This window comes from Nelumbo nucifera, chromosome 3 (assembly GCF_055504915.1).
Source record: "Nelumbo nucifera cultivar China Antique chromosome 3, China Antique-T2T, whole genome shotgun sequence".
In the NCBI taxonomy this organism is placed as follows: Eukaryota; Viridiplantae; Streptophyta; class Magnoliopsida; order Proteales; family Nelumbonaceae; genus Nelumbo; species Nelumbo nucifera.
Genome location: NC_142651.1, coordinates 90506428 through 90525835, shown reverse-complemented (window position 1 = coordinate 90525835; position 19408 = coordinate 90506428). Strand labels below are relative to the sequence as shown.

At 40.3% G+C, this 19408-nt stretch overlaps 1 protein-coding gene and 1 long non-coding RNA gene across 6 annotated transcripts; one reads left to right on the top strand and one right to left on the bottom strand.

Annotated features, from left to right (window-relative positions):
• Positions 1 to 4000: 4000 nt before the first annotated feature.
• Positions 4001 to 10969, top strand: LOC104608959 (protein SRG1-like). 5 transcript variants are annotated; one of them, XM_010275085.3, is made up of 5 exons: positions 4001 to 4123; positions 4225 to 4475; positions 4821 to 5068; positions 5137 to 5461; positions 5862 to 6277. In XM_010275085.3, the coding sequence occupies exons 2-5, from the start codon at positions 4227 to 4229 to the stop codon at positions 6135 to 6137; spliced, it is 1098 nt and encodes a 365-aa protein (XP_010273387.1). In that variant the 5' UTR covers positions 4001 to 4123; positions 4225 to 4226; the 3' UTR covers positions 6138 to 6277. The 5 variants fall into 5 exon arrangements, with proteins under 5 accessions (XP_010273387.1, XP_088757411.1, XP_088757410.1 ...); XM_088901285.1 differs by lacking the exon at positions 4001 to 4123 and adding an exon at positions 10433 to 10969 and having other exon boundaries at positions 4145 to 4475; positions 5862 to 6159; XM_088901284.1 differs by lacking the exon at positions 4001 to 4123 and adding an exon at positions 9195 to 9563 and having other exon boundaries at positions 4145 to 4475; positions 5862 to 6159.
• LOC104608958 (uncharacterized) lies at positions 10708 to 18000 on the bottom strand. The gene is made up of 2 exons (XR_737175.3): positions 17312 to 18000; positions 10708 to 11085 (listed from the first exon to the last, which is right to left on the bottom strand). It is a non-coding gene; the product is annotated as an uncharacterized LOC104608958 (long non-coding RNA).
• Between the last annotated feature and the right edge of the window lie 1408 nt (positions 18001 to 19408).

Below are 19408 nucleotides of genomic sequence, written 5' to 3'. Positions count from 1 at the left end.
TGCCTTCTTTCATGCCCTGAACTGAAATACAAGATATATGAGTCCAATTAAGTACTAATTAGGTATGAAAGACAAAATATTTGGGGATAAAAATGTGATAAATTCTACTCTCATCAGGGTACGTATGCCTTATCAACCACCTGCTGAGCTTGAACCCCTTGCGGTAGGCCTCCCCCAGAACGACACCGAACTTATCGGACTAAATATACTCAGAGACGGCCTTAACCTTCGTCTCCTCTATCGCCCGGGTAAAGATCTCGGTCTTCTCTGCGATGTTCGCCTTGAGGTACTCCACCTCGTGCAGAAGAACCTTCTCCTTTTCCTTAAGGCCTTCCGCCTCTGCTTTAAGGGCGTCCAGCTCGCCCTTCAACACGCCCTTCTCGCGTGTCAGCTTCGCTCTAAGGGCCTCCATTTTGCCCCTCAGCTCGTTGTTCTCACGAGCTAGCCCTTCCTTCTCCTCTGTCAGCACCGTGATGACGCCCCTCTGGGCCATGGCACTGCTCTCCAACCGGTGGATCTGCTCACGAGCCATCCTCAGTTCGGTATGGGCAGCGCGGGAAGACTCCTCGGCAATCAAAGCCCGCTTTAGGTACCTCTCGGTCTGAAGAGTAAGGGCATGCACGGCGGAGTTTGCCTGACAAAGGAGCTAGTTAGTACCGGAGAAGCACATATACAAAAAAGAAAAGAGAGAAGAAAACTTACCACCATAGTGTGGGTGGCAGCCCAGGCTCCGAGCTGAGAAGGGTTGAGCATGTCAGCCCAAACCGAAATCTCCTCGGAGTAAGTTGCCCCCTTGCTCTTCCGAAGACCGCATTGGGGGAGCAAGATGCTTTGGCCCCCATTTGGGCTCCCCGAGCTGGAGACAGCTGTCTCGGCTGCAACGTTAGCAGCCCCGGTGGCAACCTTGGCCTCGGCTGCCAACCTCACTACGGCCTCAACCGAGGCCCCAGGCTCCCTAACTGGTAGGGACTCCTCCAAGTCGATGATCGGAGGAGCCCTAGGGAGCTCGGGCTCAGAGATTGGAGCATGTGGAAGCTGGGGCTCAGGCGGCGACTCGATACGAGCTCTCTTGGCAGCCCGCTTCTTCCTCCCCTTCATATGCTTAAAGAGCCAGTCTCCCTTGAGTTTGTCTGCCTCCATAGGACCTGCAAAAGAGTTCGGCATTAGTACGAGCAAAAGAAGGAAAAGAAGAGTAGGCCAAACAACTAAGGTACTAACTACCTACCCGGGCTCAAGCCGGCCTGGAAGAGCATACCCTCTTTGATATAATCTCTGAAATCACAGCCGACCTCAGCCCACGATTGGAATGCCTCCCTGGTCTTCTTGTCGAGTATGACGCTAGGGTCTTGGATAGCCGCCCTCCAGTGAGTAGGAAAGGGCCACCATGCGGGATTCTGGACTACGAAGTAGTCCTGCTTCCAGGCAGGGATCTTGCTAGGAAGCTTGTGCATTAGCTTAAAGCCCGGGCGGGGGGACAAGTAGTAAGCCCTCCTGTGCTCGGGGAGAACACATGAAGCGCTCTTCTTGATGGTCAAGATGGAGCAGAGTATGTCCAAGTCAAGGGGCATGACATACTCATAACAAAGAGAGATGGCCCCGACCACGTTACGGACCAAGTTCGGGTGAAGCTGGTCTATCGTAACGTTGAAGTGTTTCAATACCTCCACTAAGAGTGGATGGAAGGGAAGACGCAGCCCGGCTATGAGCTGCTCTCGAAATATCACGACCTCGTCAAGGTCGTGCTCCCATGGGAAGTTCCCCGCAGGTAAACTATAGGTATACTCCCTTGGCAAGTTATATTGCCGAATGAGCTCGCGGAGCCTCTCCAAGGTCATGGTGGAGGGTCCGAACCTATCTAGCATCCGAACTCGATGAGAGGTGGATGCCTGGTGACCCGAGGCATCCCGTGCCTCGGGAGGGTTAACCTAAGCCGAGGTACCCACCTCAGGCTCGTCCAAAAGGCTATCAAAGGAAGACATAATTGAAACTAAGTGCTAGGGTGACTCACCAAAGAGAAGTAAGACCGGATTGAAAGGAACTGACCCGAGCTGGAGGCTTTGGACGTGAGCTCAAGACTATAGCTGAAGATTTGTGGCAAAGGAAAATGACCAGAACCCCCACTATTTATAGCCACTATCCACGGGCATCAACGGTTGAGATCAAAGCAATCTGACGGCCCTCATGAAAACCAGCTGCACGACCTTGAAATCAGTTTAGCGCATTTTTTGGCATCCGCGGAGTCTATAAATCGTGTGACGTCCGCACGTAGACTGTACACGACCCGAGCTGCGCCTGGCAAAACCGAGCAGGGAACCGGTCCAACCTATGAGCTGGCGGACAAGAAGGCTTAGACCTCGAGCCAAATCAACCCGGCAGACCTCGGACTCCCCACACTGGGTTAGCACCCCTAGCACGGGGAGTGGGGGGCAATTGATGTAGGGTGATTTGGCACGACCTCGTAGCATGGGGAGATGTGGACATGACCTGGCATGAACAACAACTCAGCATGACAGCCTGGCCACAACCTGGCGTAACAAGCTCGACGAAGCCCGACCAAGCGACTCGGCGGGAGTAACAGCTCGCTAGGAGGCGAGGCTCAGCTTGCCCCAAGCGCAAGGCCTAAGCGCCCCGAGCTCCCGCAGCCCTAAGGGACCCGAGCTCCCCACGAAGGAGCCCGAGCTCCCCTTGAGCCCCAAGCTCTCCTCTCCTAGGGAGCCTCGAGCTCCCCTTGAGCCCCGAGCTCTCCTCTCCTAGGGAGCCCCGAGCTCTCCTCTCCTAGGGAGCCCCAAGCTCTCCTCTCTTGAGGAGAGGACATCTCAGCTTTTTGGCTAAGTGTCCCGAGGGAGAAGTACCTCGAGACCGCACCCGCAGAATCCGTACCTGCCGGATCAAAGTAGTTCGGCAGCCTGTAGGGGAGATCCACCTGACATCCATACCTGCCGGATCTAGTGGCAATGCCCACATCTCTTGCCAAACGGCGTCGTGCCTGCTGTCCCTGAAAAGCATAGCACGCCTGACGAGTCCGTACCCTGTAGCAGCAGCCCGCAGTGGCAGCCTGCACCTACCACCTCAGTCCTGGCAGTAACGGCTAGGGCAGTGATGGTTACACCTGATGTGACCGACTTCCGGTATAAAAGGACCACCACCCTCGCGAAGCAAAGGTATTGAAGCTTAAGCACTTTCAGCACTCTTACTCTCTACTCTCTCTTTAAGATTCTTCTCCAGTTCTAACTTAGCCGTCGGAGTGTTCCCACCGGGATATCTCCCCGAGAACCCTTCACTTCCTCCTTCCTCTTAGATGCCGTTCGTACCAACCAGAAGCCAGGTCACAGCCAGCTAGGAGTGCTCAGATCATGCAACATCACCTTCCATTAACTGAGTTAATGGGAAGGGGATCCTTATCTCACGGCCAAAGTTCAAAGGGTCTTTGTCACAAAAAAAAAAAAAAAGTGTTAACAAGAATCTTTATAATTTACCCAAAATAAAATTATATTGAAACAAGATTAAGATTAAGATGGATGCAGCAAATCATAACAATCTTAATTTCAGCTTTTTTCCAAACAAACAATATTTGATATTGAATTCCAAAAGCTACTTTGACTGGCTGATTCATATCAATATCACTTCTCAAATGTGATTGATATGTGACAATGTGAGGTCACTGAGTTAATCATCAAATTTGACATTTTGTGTAAAAACAAAAGGATAACACAATGGTACCAAAAGAAAAAAAAAAAGAAACTACTATTTATCTATGTAGAGTAGTTTGATTCTTTTACCAAAAAAAAGAAAAAAAAGAGAGAGAGAGTCTGACTCAATTTGTATTCAATCCAAATAGCCTGGCTGCTAGTTGAATACAAGATAATCTAACTGGTTATGGCGGTGTTTGACATTGATGTCATTTTCCCATATAACAGACATTGGTGGAGAAAAAGGGTAGATGTTTGGTTTTAATTTTTTTTAGAAAATAACCATAATTTGAAATTTGGAAAGGTGTGGTGTGAGAAAATGTTGAATACATCAGTAATTAACATGACATGACTACGATGTGGCATTGAATAATAGGTAAAGCCCATGGGATCGAGGTGCTGCCTTGCTGAATCACGGCCTTGCTGAATCTCAGGTAACGACATCGATACCAAACCCTTACATATAACCAAGGCTCAGAGTTCATTATAAACAAAGGTTCCATCAACTGATCAACACTGCCTTGCTGAATCACAGCCATGGCATCAGAGCTGCTGAGACTGGGAAGTTCCATCCCAGTACCTAACGTCCAAGAGTTGGCCAGAAAGCCCATGGTCACAGTCCCACCTCGATACCTGCGACCCGATCAGGACCCTCCTGTCATCACCAACGCAAATTCTCTTCCCACAATCCCTGTCATTGACTTGAACAACCTGCTTTCTGCAGAATCCATGGACTCAGAATCAGCAAGGCTTCACTCTGCTTGTAAAGATTGGGGCTTCTTCCAGGTATGTATCTGCTAGTCTCCATGTAAGAGATGGATATTAAGCTTTTTCTCTCTCTCTTCCCTTCTTGTGGGTATGACTTTGGGTATGATATTAGCAGCCTTTTTGGTCTTACAAAGATATCATCAAGAATCCAGCTTAGAGTTTTGGAAATTATTGGAACCCATGAACCAAACGTACTTGGAATTTTTATAGAAACAGAGGCATCTTAATCGGAATGGAACTTCTGGGTTCAAGTTGGAATTTTCAATCACTTCGATTAATTATTTGATTAACGAATTTAGTCGATCAGGTTCAAGTTGGAATTTCCAATCTTATGTCACTCATATATTTGGTTTCTGAGTATAGTTAACAAACCATGGAGTAACTTCTTCATTGGTGGAGAAAATAAAGTTGGAGATTCAGGAATTTTTCAAACTCCCCTTGGAAGAGAAGAGGAAGTTTTGGCAGGAACCAGGCGATTTGGAGGGATTTGGGCAGGCCTTTGTTCTATCTGAGGACCAGAAACTTGACTGGGCAGACATGTTTTACATCACAACCCTTCCCATGCATCTAAGGAGGCCCAACTTATTTCCCAAGCTCCCTCTTCCTCTCAGGTTCTCTCTCTCTTTCTCTCTCATTTTTAGTTGCATCTTCTGAAAAACCAATGTGTCTGTGCACGCAGAGAAACCTTGGATGCTTACTCATTGGAGTTAAAAAATCTCACCATGATTCTCTTAGAGCAGATAGCCAAAGCTCTGCAAATGAAAGCTGAGGAGATGAGAGAACTACTTGAAGATGGGATACAATCAATGAGGATAAATTACTATCCCCCATGTCCTCAACCAGAACTTGTCGTCGGCCTCACACCTCACTCAGATTTCGTAGTATTGACCATTCTCCTGCAAGTAAATGAAGTTGAAGGTCTCGAGATAAGAAAACAAGGGATGTGGATTCCGGTTAAACCCCTTCCAAATGCTTTCATAGTGAACGTTGGAGACATTATGGAGGTAATAACTAGAAATAAGCTGAATCATGAATCTATCTACTTATATAGTGATATCAATTGGGTGGGATAATTAAGGAGGTGTTTGGTATTATGATCTTTTCAAGGTAATGTTTATATTTGAGCTGGAAAGACATGATACCAAAATGGTTTTGACTAATCACAACCTCGCGTGAATTTTGATGAAAACCCACTTGATTGGTCACTACTTTTATGATATCGGTTGAATAGTTTTAAGTTGATATATCTTTCACGCATCATAGTCAATAAACCCATGGTGTTCACATGATTTCAATCAAACCCCATCAGTTGATACCTATGGCCTCCATGGGAGGAAAGAAAGTGAGCTCAATCCTATTGAATCAAAGGGTTCTACAAACACTGACCTCATCTGCTTATAACAGATTGTGACAAATGGAGCATACCGTAGCGTGGAGCACAGAGCAACTGTGAATTCAGTGAAAGAGAGGCTCTCAGTTGCCACATTCTACTTCCCAAATTTTGAAAGAGAGATAGGGCCTGCACCCAGTCTCATCAGCCCACAAAACCCAGCAGTTTTCCGAAGAGTGGGAATGGAGAAGTTCTTCAAGGGATACTTTACTCGAGAACTCAGTGACAAATCAACGCTCGACAACGTCAGGATTGAAGATGGAGAAGGCAGCAGCAGCAGAAGCAATTGAATTTTGCCATTATACACAATAAGTAAGATGGATCCCTTTTCCAATAATTTCATCCTTGCTTTCTGACCTTCCAAAGTAAAAAACATTGAATCTTTGGTAATTGTGAATGGTAATTTACAAGTTCTGATATTTTATTTTAATTGAGTATCCTTTCATCTAGTGGTGCAAGTTGGGCAAGCTGGCCTAAGCCCAAGGTCAAGACTGAACTGCCCATTCCAGGTCTAATTCGCCCTGAATTTTGAAGCATTCAGGTTGAGTTTAGGTCCAGGCCGGGCTTAGGTTAGTCAATCATTTCAGGTTGGACCAGGCTCAATTTGCGATATGATCAGGTTAGGCTTGGATGGGGTTCAGACTACCCAAGGACTAAACCAAACCCTTACCTAAAAATAAAAAAAAAAATGCAAATTTTTTTGATCCAGGCCCAGCCGAGACCAAAAATACAAGTTTAACCCTTGTAAAATTGCAGGCTGGATCAATTTGGACTCAGGTTGGATCCACTCAACTTATACCTCTACTTCCATCTGCGTCATATGGACCAACTTACACCTCTACTTCCATCTGCGTCGTATTCCTCTCCCTCTCTCTCTCTCTCTCTCTGTTGTCAATAAAAGCTAAATGGTTGGTTCAGACAGAAATGGAAATTGGAATCAATGGGAATGGAAATGAGAATGCCAATTGAAATCAATGGGAATGGAGATGATAATGGGAATCAGCAGGAATGAGATTTCATTCCCAAAGGAGAGGCAGAAAATGATCATTCCCTCAAATAGGAGAATGCCATTCGAGCATGAATATGAATGGAATTTCGATTCCGTCCAACCAAACAGTTGAAATTGGAATTACCCATTTCAATTCCAATTCCAGACCACTATTTCTGTGAACCAAATGAGACCTAAATCCAGCTGATTTTCGACAGAGTAGGATCAGAGAAGTCCATCAACCCCGACTCTGGTTTTCTGTCAACGGAAGGCATACGATTCCACACATATTTCTTTGTCGGGTAATGCTAATTTATTATGGAATCTTGTCAGTTCTTGCTGCTCAAACTCTGATTATGATTTGGTTCCTGTGGTTTTTATCTCATCTTTTCTGTGAAATGCTACTAAAAGGTTGCCTTGTCCTCATGCTGATTATGATTTGGTTCCTGTGGTTTAAAATTAGTCTTTTCAAACTTGAGGCTCCAATATGGGATATGATCAAGATCAAAATATCAACACACCCAATACATAAAGTTGGGTATCAGTGCATATTGGCATCACCATTGCTCTATAGGTCCATTTGGTTCGCAGTTGGAATTGGAATTGAAATTGGAATCAGGATTGAAATTCTTTGAAATAAGAATTGGAATGGTCTATTCTCAGTCTGTTTGGTTCAAACAAGAATGGGAATAAGAATTAGAATCAGTATGAATGGGATTTCATTCCCAAGGGAGGGGTAGGTAATGGTCATTCCCTCAAATGGGGAAATGCCATTCCAGCAAGAATGGGAATGAGATTCCAATTCCGTTTAACCAAACAGTTGGAATCAAAATATCCTATTCTGATTTCGATTGCAGGCCTATATTCCTGCAAACCAAACGGGGCATATATTCTTTTTTTTTACAATCATTAAAGGGATGCCAAGGATCATTCGAAACTTTTAAAATTTATTTGTATCGGTGTATCCATACGTATCTGGGTGCACCGATACAGATATAATACACCCTGATGCAAGATCTTGGATATGATATGACAATTCAACTTTGTTATGAATAGAATTAACACTTAATAAAGTAACTCTGGGCAACTTCCATGACTGCTGTAAATAGAGGGTTGCCAACTTGCCATGACAGCTAGAGTTTAAAATTGCTTTACAAACTTGAGGATATGGGATATAATATGACAAATCCAATTCTCTTATGAATAGAATTAATAATTACGATATGTTTGGTTCAATTCTTATTCTTTTTCATTCTTAGTTAAGATGTAGGCTGATAATTTAATTATGATCACCGATATAGAGTTTCTTGAACGAAAATGAATAAGATGGGACATGATCATTTTTCATGCTGCAGATTATCTCTATTTTTGTGTTATAGGCTGATTTTTCCTTCTTAAAAGAAATACGCCCATGACAAGAACTTTGTAATCAAATAATCTAATGTTATTCATTCTTGTTCAAGATGAGCAAGAATTTAAAGTATGAGACCTAAAGCAGCGAACCAAATATGACCTTAATAACTGTAAGCAACTTCACAGTCTTTCAAAATAAGAATGCCCCAGACTTTCAAAATAAGGATGAACTGACATAGAACTCCTGATTTTCGGTCAACTTCATCTCTCTGATTTCCAGTCAAGTATAGTTACAGCTGAATGTTAGAGTAATAAAATTCCTGAAAGCACAAACTTGTTTCAGTTGCAATATCTATATTCTTATGTTGGATAGTTTCTATTTATTTTGAATTATAATTTTCTTTTTCCATGGGATTCAATGTAAATAGTAGGGATATTAACAATATACCCATTGAGTGTTCTAGAATCAAAAGTGAAATCCCATCTTCATTTTCCATGAGTGGGGTCAGCTTTATCATTATCTACTACCATTAGATACCTTGGGTAGGAATTTTAACTATGGGAGATGGTGGAGAGATTGAGACATAACAACAAGCAAACAGCTTGGCCAAAGCTTAATTACTTGGGATCAAGGTTTTATTCTTTGCAAGTAGGGGTGTCAATTGGACTGGATTTGGTCCAATCCGGTCCAGTCCAATGTGAGTTCATTATAAATGGACTTAGTCCAATCCAGTCCAATGAATATTTTGGATCATTTTGGACCGATTCAGAGACTGTCCAATCTGTTCAAATTCCTATTAATTTAGATTAGTTTCAACTCAAACCTGGTCGATTGACACTATGTTCTTATCTTCTATCAATGGACCAGATATTGTCTCAATCCAATATAAATTCATTATGGAAGGACCAGGTCCAACCCAATATGTCATATTGGTCCATCCAGTCCATCTAAATTCAATGTCTTATTGGTCCATCTAATCCATCCAAATATATTTTGATTTGCAAGGGCTCGAGATATGACAGGCCTATCTGATCTCTCTCTGGGAATATCTTCTGATGGTACAGCCCATGACTGTCTGAATCAGTTCTTTGTTAAGTTTCCAGGCATGAAAGAGATCCGTGGATGCATGGCTCTAGCTCTGAATTGGCCACCATTCCTCTAATTAGCGGAGGCTAAAGAGTTCATGTATAGACAAACAAATTTAAATATAAAAATAAAGAAAATAAACATTTTAATTACTTGAATTGCAAGCTGAATGACTGCCCCCAATACTGAGTAGAGACCACATAAGTCTGCTGTGTTTGATTGCAGTGCAACTTTATTTGCACTAGTATAAATGTATGAGAGTGCAAATGAAAAAAAAAATGCAAATTGTCGTTTAATTTTGCTTTGGGTTTTACTTATTTGACTTCATGTCTTAATTTATTTCATTTTGTATGTAAAATAATTTATAAAAGGGAAGAATAGGTATTTAAAAAATACTGGTGCATCAATCTAACATTTTCCGTCTGGAATAGTGACGGAAGAGAGGTTTTTGTTGAGTTTCTTAAAAGTTCAGGGGAGGTATCTGTTAAAATGAAACTATAGGGAAGGTTTTTATGATTATCAGAAACTTCAGGGGAGGTTTTTGTATTTTATGCTAAAATATATTGAAACTCCTAGATATCATAACTTGGTGCTTGGATATCAGTTTGGGGTGATTTTTTTCTTATTTTGATTTTGAATAGCTTTTTGAGATGTACACATGGCACCTTGTCCTGATATTTTTGCTAAAAAAAAAACTTTTTTGCCTCAAATTTCAGTTTTTATAAAAGATTAAAAGCTGAAATAAAAATATAAGTTAAACTTGACATAAATAAATATATACTAACATAAATATAATTATGCACAAGTTAATTAATATAATACATGTATATATAAGTATAACCCCAACAACTAGCCAAAGAACTTACCCAACTAAACCACCATCAATTGGTAATAATGGAATAAACTCTTTACTGAAGAGGAGATTTTGGTGAGAGAGAGAGAGAGAGAGAGGTTTTAAGTTTAACAGGAAAGCCAGAAACCAAATGAAGGATGGGTACCCGATGTAGAGGTAGCATGTAGAGAAATCCAAAAAGTCATGACCAACCTCACAAAGACAAGTACAGACTACAGATAGCAGAACAACCTGAGTATAAACCTACATAGCTAACAAACCCTCAAAACGAATTGCTGGTGACATTTAAGCCCTTCATTTGCAGAACAGTACAAACATCACGTCTAGCTAATTCATTCAATCTTGTCCTTGACACGATGGGTGATGAAAAGCAAAAGCAGGCAAGGAACCAAGGATAAACTATAAAGCATGCATACACAATTATAAAGCATACATCTATCCGAAGGAGCTCACCTCAGTAAAGCCCTCAGGATCAAACAGATGTAATTGGATAACTCAGATCCATTGTTCTGTAATAATAATCAGGATCCATAAATCCTTTTTCTGCTTCGATCAAGATTCAAGACTACAATGTAGTTGTTTTTCAGCCACTATAAAATCCCCATAGATTGTTAAAAAAAGAGGTGATTTTAACTAGGTTCATGATGTTATACACAGAATATTACAAGTATATTAGTACATACAGGTATAAGGAAACAGACAGGAGAACAAAAATAAAGTTGATTCACTGCAGTAAAGATCAAATGAATTTCAAAATAGCTAAATCCATTACTGGAATTGTCGAGGATGATACAAATATTTAAATGCTAAGCGGACCAATGGCTTCATTCCCTACACCAAACATCATGCAGTAACTGGCTCACATATTCCAACAGAACTAAAATGGCTATCAAATTGTTTCATGCATGTTGCTGGAACACAAAATCCTTAAAGCATGTACGGCCATCATCTCTGAACCTAGAAAAGAAAAAGAAATGGGCATAAGCAATGGCTCAAGGTAAAGACTAGAGAGAAACAACTGATCAAACAAATAGATCAAACAGAAATAGAGGCACCATTATACATGTAAAAATTTACACAAAAACCGCAGCAGTGTGCATGGCAAGCTTAAAGGATTTAAATTGCACATAATGCTCATAGCCTAATAATATCACAGTCAGCACGAGTGCCATAACCTATCAGTTAGTGACAATTAAGGACCCATTGGCCAACATGGCTGATTTGGATTTCTGCCATATCTGAAATTCAAATGAACCACTCTACAAACACCATCAGGTTCGGAAATTATAATGGAACACAAGATGTTCCACATCTGAAATATTCCCTTGATTCAGGAATTGATAAATTTGAAGAAAAAAAAAAAAAAGAAAACTCAGAATCAGGAGGTAGAATTTACAAGGATAATCATCCTTAACCAAAATTCTATGGAAATCAAAACATATAAAAATCCCCAAGTCCTGAAGTATGCCAATGCCATCAACTTCAATGGCATCTCCTATCAACTAAACAGGAGAATGCATGGATAAGTTCTATTTCTTATCAGTGGGAATGACTAGCATAAATTAGTGCAAACAAGTGTTTTTTCCCACTGCATCAAAATTGATTACAAAGGTTAACCTCCATTGAAGTAGCCATGCAACAAAAATGAGATATGTGGTTAAGAAGGAAATCACGCAGAACCACTTGCACCATCAAGATATAGCTGGCCATAGTAACTGGGATGGCATACCCAAAAAAACTAATGTGGATGAGATATCCACATCTATACCTGCATCCTAGATCATGGAGAAAACAAACATGTTCCTGACCCCCTGTCTATTTGCTGTTGTTCCTATATCCACATTTAGGCATCTTTCTAATAACTCCAGAACTTAGGCTTAATTTATGTCATGTAGTTGAAGGTAAGAATTCAAGGTTAATCAAGCCATTGAAAAAATCTTGGTTAGCAAATTTTTCTGCATTGATGGAAAGCATCATAATTAGAAATCTGGCAGTTTTACAGTTAATGATGTAAAAAAAATAAATAAATAAAAAAAGATAGATAGGTGATGCATGAAATAAGGCATCTCATTTTAGCACATGAATGAAAATTTAAGGTATCCAATGCCTGAAACAGTGGCAATTGATATCATCCCTGTAATAAACTTGGTGAAGGCACTCAGAATCCCTCCAAAAACCATGATTTGCTAGGAAATATACCAATCAAGGCCAGAGAACCAGGAATATAAGAGAATGTATGACAAATTAATCATCTGGCTTGCATAAAATGTAGCATGTTTAAGTAAATCTTCATTCTCCTGATTAGGTAATCCAGCATGGGCATCATCTCCAACATTACAGGAAACCAAACAAAGAAACCAACCTTGGAGCAAATAGGGCAGCAGCCCAAACATACTTTGCAATGAAACAAGCCAATTATCTTCAACCATGGATGAAATAAAATTGAGTCAGACTGATCCACCATTTCGTTTTCAATTTTCAAATACATTTTTATCAGTAGTACAAAGACATTGCCTAGACAATGCCTAAGACATTACTACTTAGGCTATTTGTACCACCATAGCCCAGGCTATGCAGACAACATGATTACATAGATGACTAGGTAAAATCAATAGCAAGGCCACAGTTGACACTGAAAAATGTTCGTTTATGTTTTATGTTTTAAATTTATCTTTGTTGAGCATATATTAATAGTTACACTTGTAAGCTGAGTTAACCAATGCAAGACCAAGACTTGACTCAGGGGACCTGTAGGTAGACCTAGGCCCCCACAACATGCCATCCTGATTTTATTGGGTGGATCCCACTCTGAAGTCTGTAGATAATTTGGCCAAAATCAGCATAAAAAGAAAATCAAAACTACCTGATTTTAATGCATTTATGGAATTGTGGAGAAATGTCTCTTAAAATTAACATGATGATCTACAAATTATGCACAAATCAGATGGTTTGTTTGGGAGCTATCAAAGGGTAGGTCGCAATTAGTGATACATGGAACGGGTAGAAATTATATGGAGCCCCAGATTCATCAAAGACTCCTCTGTTCCCAGACCCAATAAGCTCCGTTGACACAATAAGCTAATTATATTGAATTGTTCTAAATGCATGAGAATATAAGGGGATATCAGAACCAGCCAAAAAGAAAGGGCAATATACAATACTACAATAGTACATAATATGTAGCAATGTTCTAAGGAAGCATGAGGCTCTAGGACCTTTTTAGATGCATGAGGCACAAGCCTCATGGTGTCAGGTATAAGCCTCATCAGTTACTGATTTTCAAGGATAACATCAAACTAATACAAGGATAAGTATGGAAACACGCATAAGTGGAGTATACTTTTATGTAGGAAAAGCATAAAAGGAATAAATTATCACACAAATGACAGTTGAGAATATTACGATCTTTAGAAAGCAACCACATTAGCAAACCCTATATGGTTGGGATAAGGCTTGGATAATGATGAGAAAACCACAGCATTCTTACAAGCCATTTAATAATGACTAGGGAGCTCTAAATGTTAAAGAATACCTCAAAATGGTTTTAAATTAAAGAATCGATACAAGAGCAAGAAATGTATTTAATACTTTCAAGTATGAGCCTCAAGGCATTTTCCTTGAGCATTGTCCTGTAAATTTTAAAACAACAATTTCTAATACAACACAGCTACCTAGAAAAATTCTTAATTGCCCAATTTATATCATTTAATATTTTAGTTCTTTGATTTTCTTACCACCTAGAAATTGACTGGGTATTGTCTAGGCCACATCTCACCTAGCTAGTCAAAAACACCTAGGCTTCTCCTAGCCAACTAATTACACTGTTCATTAGGCTAAATTTTGGGTTTCAGAACATGGGACCAATAGATGAGTCGGGATCTTCCATAACTTGCCAATGATCCAATATTATGACCTTTGAGCAAGGGTCCCAAGTACCTGGCAGATCAGCTGGAACAAAGACCAGGAGGCACAAAAGACTATAACAACCTAATTTTATTGCATATTTTTTATCAGTAACAGAAAACTTTCATTAGTTAAGAAAAAGGTGTAACCTAATGTTATTGCATATTGGACAGTAGAGAGACAAATCAAGAAATGGCCAGTAAAGAGAAGTTTCTCATGAGGTTAAAAAGTAGATCAACAAGTAATTCTGAAATCGGATGATTGAAAGCCATCCAATTATTCTAAAATTTAGTACATCCAACCAACAGTGAATCACAAATTTTGGAATAATGGACAAGTGGAAATTTATGGAGGCCCAGACCCATCTGAAAGTCTGCTGTCCACAGGCCCAAAACACTAGTCCCTATCACAGTTAAGAGATCTGAAAAAGAATACTCCTCCAAATGAAGCAGATAAAATTCAACCCCATTCAGATTACTTCTAAACCACAATATCCATGTGACACAAATGCTCTTTAACATGATTCCAAGGGACTCATGGACACCTTTTAAGAGACACAAACCTCTACACAACCCCACCCTCTATTTGTGCTTCCATATTCAGACTCTATGTATAAACCGAGCATAAATCAGAGAGGGGAGCCCACCCAAGGAGGCAAGAAAAAGGGGGCATTAAAAATTTAAAGCTTGTTACTGGGAAATCTTTTCTGGGGAGGAAAGTTAAACAGGGGCATAGCAGGAACGCCCCCAAAGGTTTGAAAACACCTGCAAAGGGTGATGATAAGAGGTACCCTCCATCCTAAGAGAGTGCCCCCTACTGTAAATCCTTAGGTTAAACATGACACAAAGCAACACACCTGGAATCTAAATCGGTAAATCCTTAGGTTAAACACATAGTTTTTAAAAATAACTTGTGAGGGACTTAATGGCTTTCTGTATCAGGTTTTCTTTTCAAAAAGGATCCATCTTTGGGAATAAAATAACTTGAGAGGGAATTGATGGTTTTCTGCATCATCTTAGCTCAAGATGATAACTGTGGAATACATAACTATATTCAGGTACCATGGAGACCTGGAATCTTACATATTGAGGTTCAAAATTTGATAATGCTAAAGGGCATTATCAAAAACCCTACTGTACAATCTTGACAGTATTATGGGATGTGGCACAGCAACGTACCCAGAGATCATGCTTATATAGGATGTAGTGAATACATGGAATTAGATATTCAAAGCATGTGGACTTTAACTAATCTTATTGTCTTATCAAGCATGTATTATATACACATCCCACAAATATTCCAGTCTATCTATCATAAGTTGAAGCTCAACAATCTTATCATATTAGATATAAAAAGATTCATGCACAAATGCTCCATATCAAATTCAGAAGGGAATATACTTCAACAGATACCCTCAGTATAGTTGCCTAGATAAGCCATTTGTCATGGAGAGACCACATCCAGCATGCAGTACATAGTGAATCAGATCGGTGTTGCATGGGCGGGCTCTCCTAAATGGATGCATGTCAACGTTTTGAACCGCCATTGACCCAGATGGTCGGACCGTTCGGCCCGGGAACCATCCAGGCAACCGGTTCAGTTTTACCCAAAACCCGGAATCTGGTCAAAAACCATTGAAAAAGTCAACAAACCATTGATCCGGGTGGTCAAACCGTCGACCCGTTCAACAGTTTTTGACCGTTTTTTATTTTTTTTAATTATTTTTTAATTTTTCTGTCAGAACAGGCCATCCGTTCGAACCGGATGGTCGGACCGTTGACCCGGAAACTGGTGCCCAGAACGGTTCCGTTTCCGGGTCATTTTTTAAAACGTTGATGCATGTCTGTAAACAGAAATTGGAGTCCAACACTCCATATTCATGAGGACACTTCTACATAACATTTCCTTTTTTTTATTACCTGGCTTATTTGAAATAATGATCAGCTATTTTACAAGACAAAAACCATATTTCCTATAAAAGATTACTTGGTAACAAAAGTAACATTTTGGACCAATTTTTGTGGGTATATAATACTAGAATTGAAAAAAAAAGAAATATGAACTATTTTAATAGTATATACTTTTCCATAGGCATGCCCTTAAGTCTTATGTTTTCTCATCTTGTTAAGTCAAACTCTTCAACACAGGTCAGATTCCAACTCCCATTTCCATGTCCATGCAACACTGAATTAGACACACGTATACAGGTTTTCCAGCTGCATACCCAATCTGAAATGAATTCTGCCTACATTGTAACCATACTCATGATAGACCTTAAACCCAAAATCTTAAGTATCCCTGAATTATTCTGCTTAATTTATCTTTCTCTAGGATTCCAAGTTGGGTACCCAACTTCAAGAGTTTAAACTTATTGCCGTTATTGAGCCCAAGCCCTCAGGTTGCTCCCATTCAAATGTTGGAAAATGTTCAATAAGAACCCGCCCAAGTTGTAGTATTTCTTAGAGAGATATGACACTATTAGGCATCACACCATCAGACAACGCTTTTAATGCATTGAACTGCATCTTGAATGCAGTGCATCTATTTTAAAACGTGCAAACCAAATCTTGTTTTGCCAATATGTGCCCACGGAGCATGATGGATTTCCTTACAAACACAACTTTAAAAATCAGTATCTCCATGTCCATGAGTATATTATCATCACCCGGGACTAAACATCCACGTTATTGGTAACAGCTAAAAGAACAAACTTAATCATGTTTTTTGTCAAATATTGTTCAGTCATATCCATCCCATCACAGATTGATAGGTATAAACTTCCTGGAGAGGAGAGCACAGCAGTTCTAGCGAGCCCATGCTTTACTATCACCTCATTTACAAGGAACAAATAAGACATTAACAAATCAGAACTAACTTATTAAATCAGGAAAACCAATACCCATCTGAGCATAAAGCACGGGCAAACATAACCAAAAACCAGTTCTGACATTAGGCTCGTAACACTCGTTATGCAGGAATTAGAAAGACGACATAAGTAAATGAATAACTCTCAGGAAGGAAAAATCCCAGACAATGTCGTAGACGACTAATCATTCATAGAGTTTAAACTTTGAATCAGCATCTTAACCAGGATCTACATATGCAACCTCATTAACAACGAATAAAAATCAAGAAAACAGATGTTTTACCTACACCCAGAATCCCAAATCCCTAATCATAAAAAAATAAATAAATAAATAAATAAAAGGATCCCTGTTTCTTCACCTAAACAAACAAACCCCATAACAAGAAAATGAAAAACGTATTGGTTTCTCGTTACCTTTGTGGCACAACCCATCTTTCTGGGAGCTGCTGCTCTCCAAAGTGAAGAGCAGCAGAAGAGGACCAGGAGATGACGACGACGCCATGGTCAGCACAAGCATGAGTTCGAGTTGCAGTAAACATCTCGAACCCTAGTTTTCTGTCTCAACGAGTCACAAGGAGCGCGGGAGAAAGAAAAGTTTCGGAGCTTCTTCCGTCGAGATTTGTCTTCCCCCAGAGATCACGCGCTAAGAAGACAGAATAAACAAGAACACATTTCATTCACAACTCCACAGTTGTTGTGTGCTGGGTGGGTCTGAAACTGCCTCTATCTACTGTTTCTTCTGAGGTTTTGTCATTTGAGAGGAGGAAGAGCAGCCAAGCAGGAGGGAGGCTTGTTTGGCAGGAGGGCTTCCCTTTTACCTGAGAGGAGAAAGCACTGCACGAATCCAGAGGGAAGTCTTTTACGCATCCGAGGTAAAAAAAAAAACGGAGAAAATTAAAGGAAAAACTGAAAAAGTATTTCGATTTCAAATGAAATCCCCGCCCTTTTCAATTTCTCTCCTTCTCTCGTTTTTTCAATGGCACAGGAAATCCTTCCCCCACAAGCGTCCGGGTCTTCGGGCAGTGTGAGACCCACGTTACACCACTTGATTTGAATCTTTTCTTTAACCGTTGGAATGGAGTGTGAGAGTTTTCAACTTGATTTCGGAGGTCGGTCAATTGGGCAGCGTGGGTCTGTGGAATTGGAATTTCTTTTAGTAAGCAATGTGGGTGGGAGTGAAATTGGAGGTGGGAATTTAGCTGTGGAATTCCTTTCCTGCCGTTTGTGTATTTACGAAGAATTTGTAAGCAGAAATAAGCTCAACAAAAAAACAAAACACATTTCTGAGATTCACCAGGTTCAAGATGGCCCGAATTCAAATGGATCGTGCCCTGGGCTTGTAGCCGGATCCAGTTGAGCCCATTTCAGATAGGATCCAACAATGCAAAAAATGGATCGGGTATGGATCCACTGTATAAAATATGGTGAGGATCAAAACCGGCCTGTTCCCCATTTTCATAAGAGGCCCTTGATTTATCCGGATCTGGGCCGTACCCGACCCATTCCATGCCCTATCCAACTTGATCATGCCTACCTTTAACAGTTTACCACATGACTCAAGAGTGAAAACCAACATCCAGACAAACAATTTTTGAAATCAATTGAATTGAATTCCTTCCCAAATGCTAATTCCGAGTCCAGTAACCCAAAAGACAAAACTGAAGATCACTGTGGCTCGATAAAGAGATTCCCTGACTTATTTAGACAAGCTAGGTATCATGTCACTGAGATAAGCATAAGCTTAACTTTGTAGCTCATAATTAGGTGAAATGTCACATTTATAAGGCAGGTTGTTAAGTGGGCTTCCCTGAATGACCCAAGAATCTTTCACATTAAAATTTTAGTTTAGATCTCGATAGAAATCTCTGAATTCTTATCATCAGTCTCTGTTCATGGAGGAAAAAAAAAATAGACAGAAATAAAAAATAAAAAAGGCATTGCCACATAAACAAAACAAGCCCTCTCTTATAGATAAGTTGTATCATCATTAAAGCCTTGTTCATACTATATGGGGTTCGCTACATGAATCTTGTTTTGTCGTTCCGTTTGTTAAATTATGAGGACTTAAATCATTTCTTATTACTTTGACTTAACCTTTATATTAAAAGTTAAAAAATTGAAAACTCATGAATTCTAAAAACTACTAGTTGCAAGGTAGGACTTATGGTTGATATGGATTGTGGAATTGAACATGAATCCCCTATCTGATGGATGGTTTGGATCTACTGCAGGACCCGTCCAAATCGCAGAAATATATTGGTTCTTTTTGGTTGAATTGCTCTCAAGCGTTATTTGGTTGCATGTTGAAGTGTAGGGAAACAAAAAAATTTCCCTGAAATTGCAATTTTACGGCGTTTGGTTGTATGTCTAAAAAGCGGGTGCTAATTGTAGGAAAACGACATTCTTTCTAATATTCCTGAAGTCACCTTCCAAACAAGATTTTGGCATCTCCATTCTACAACACTCATATAATTTCAACCATCTAGGTTTGCTTTACAAGTTAAGCAAAAC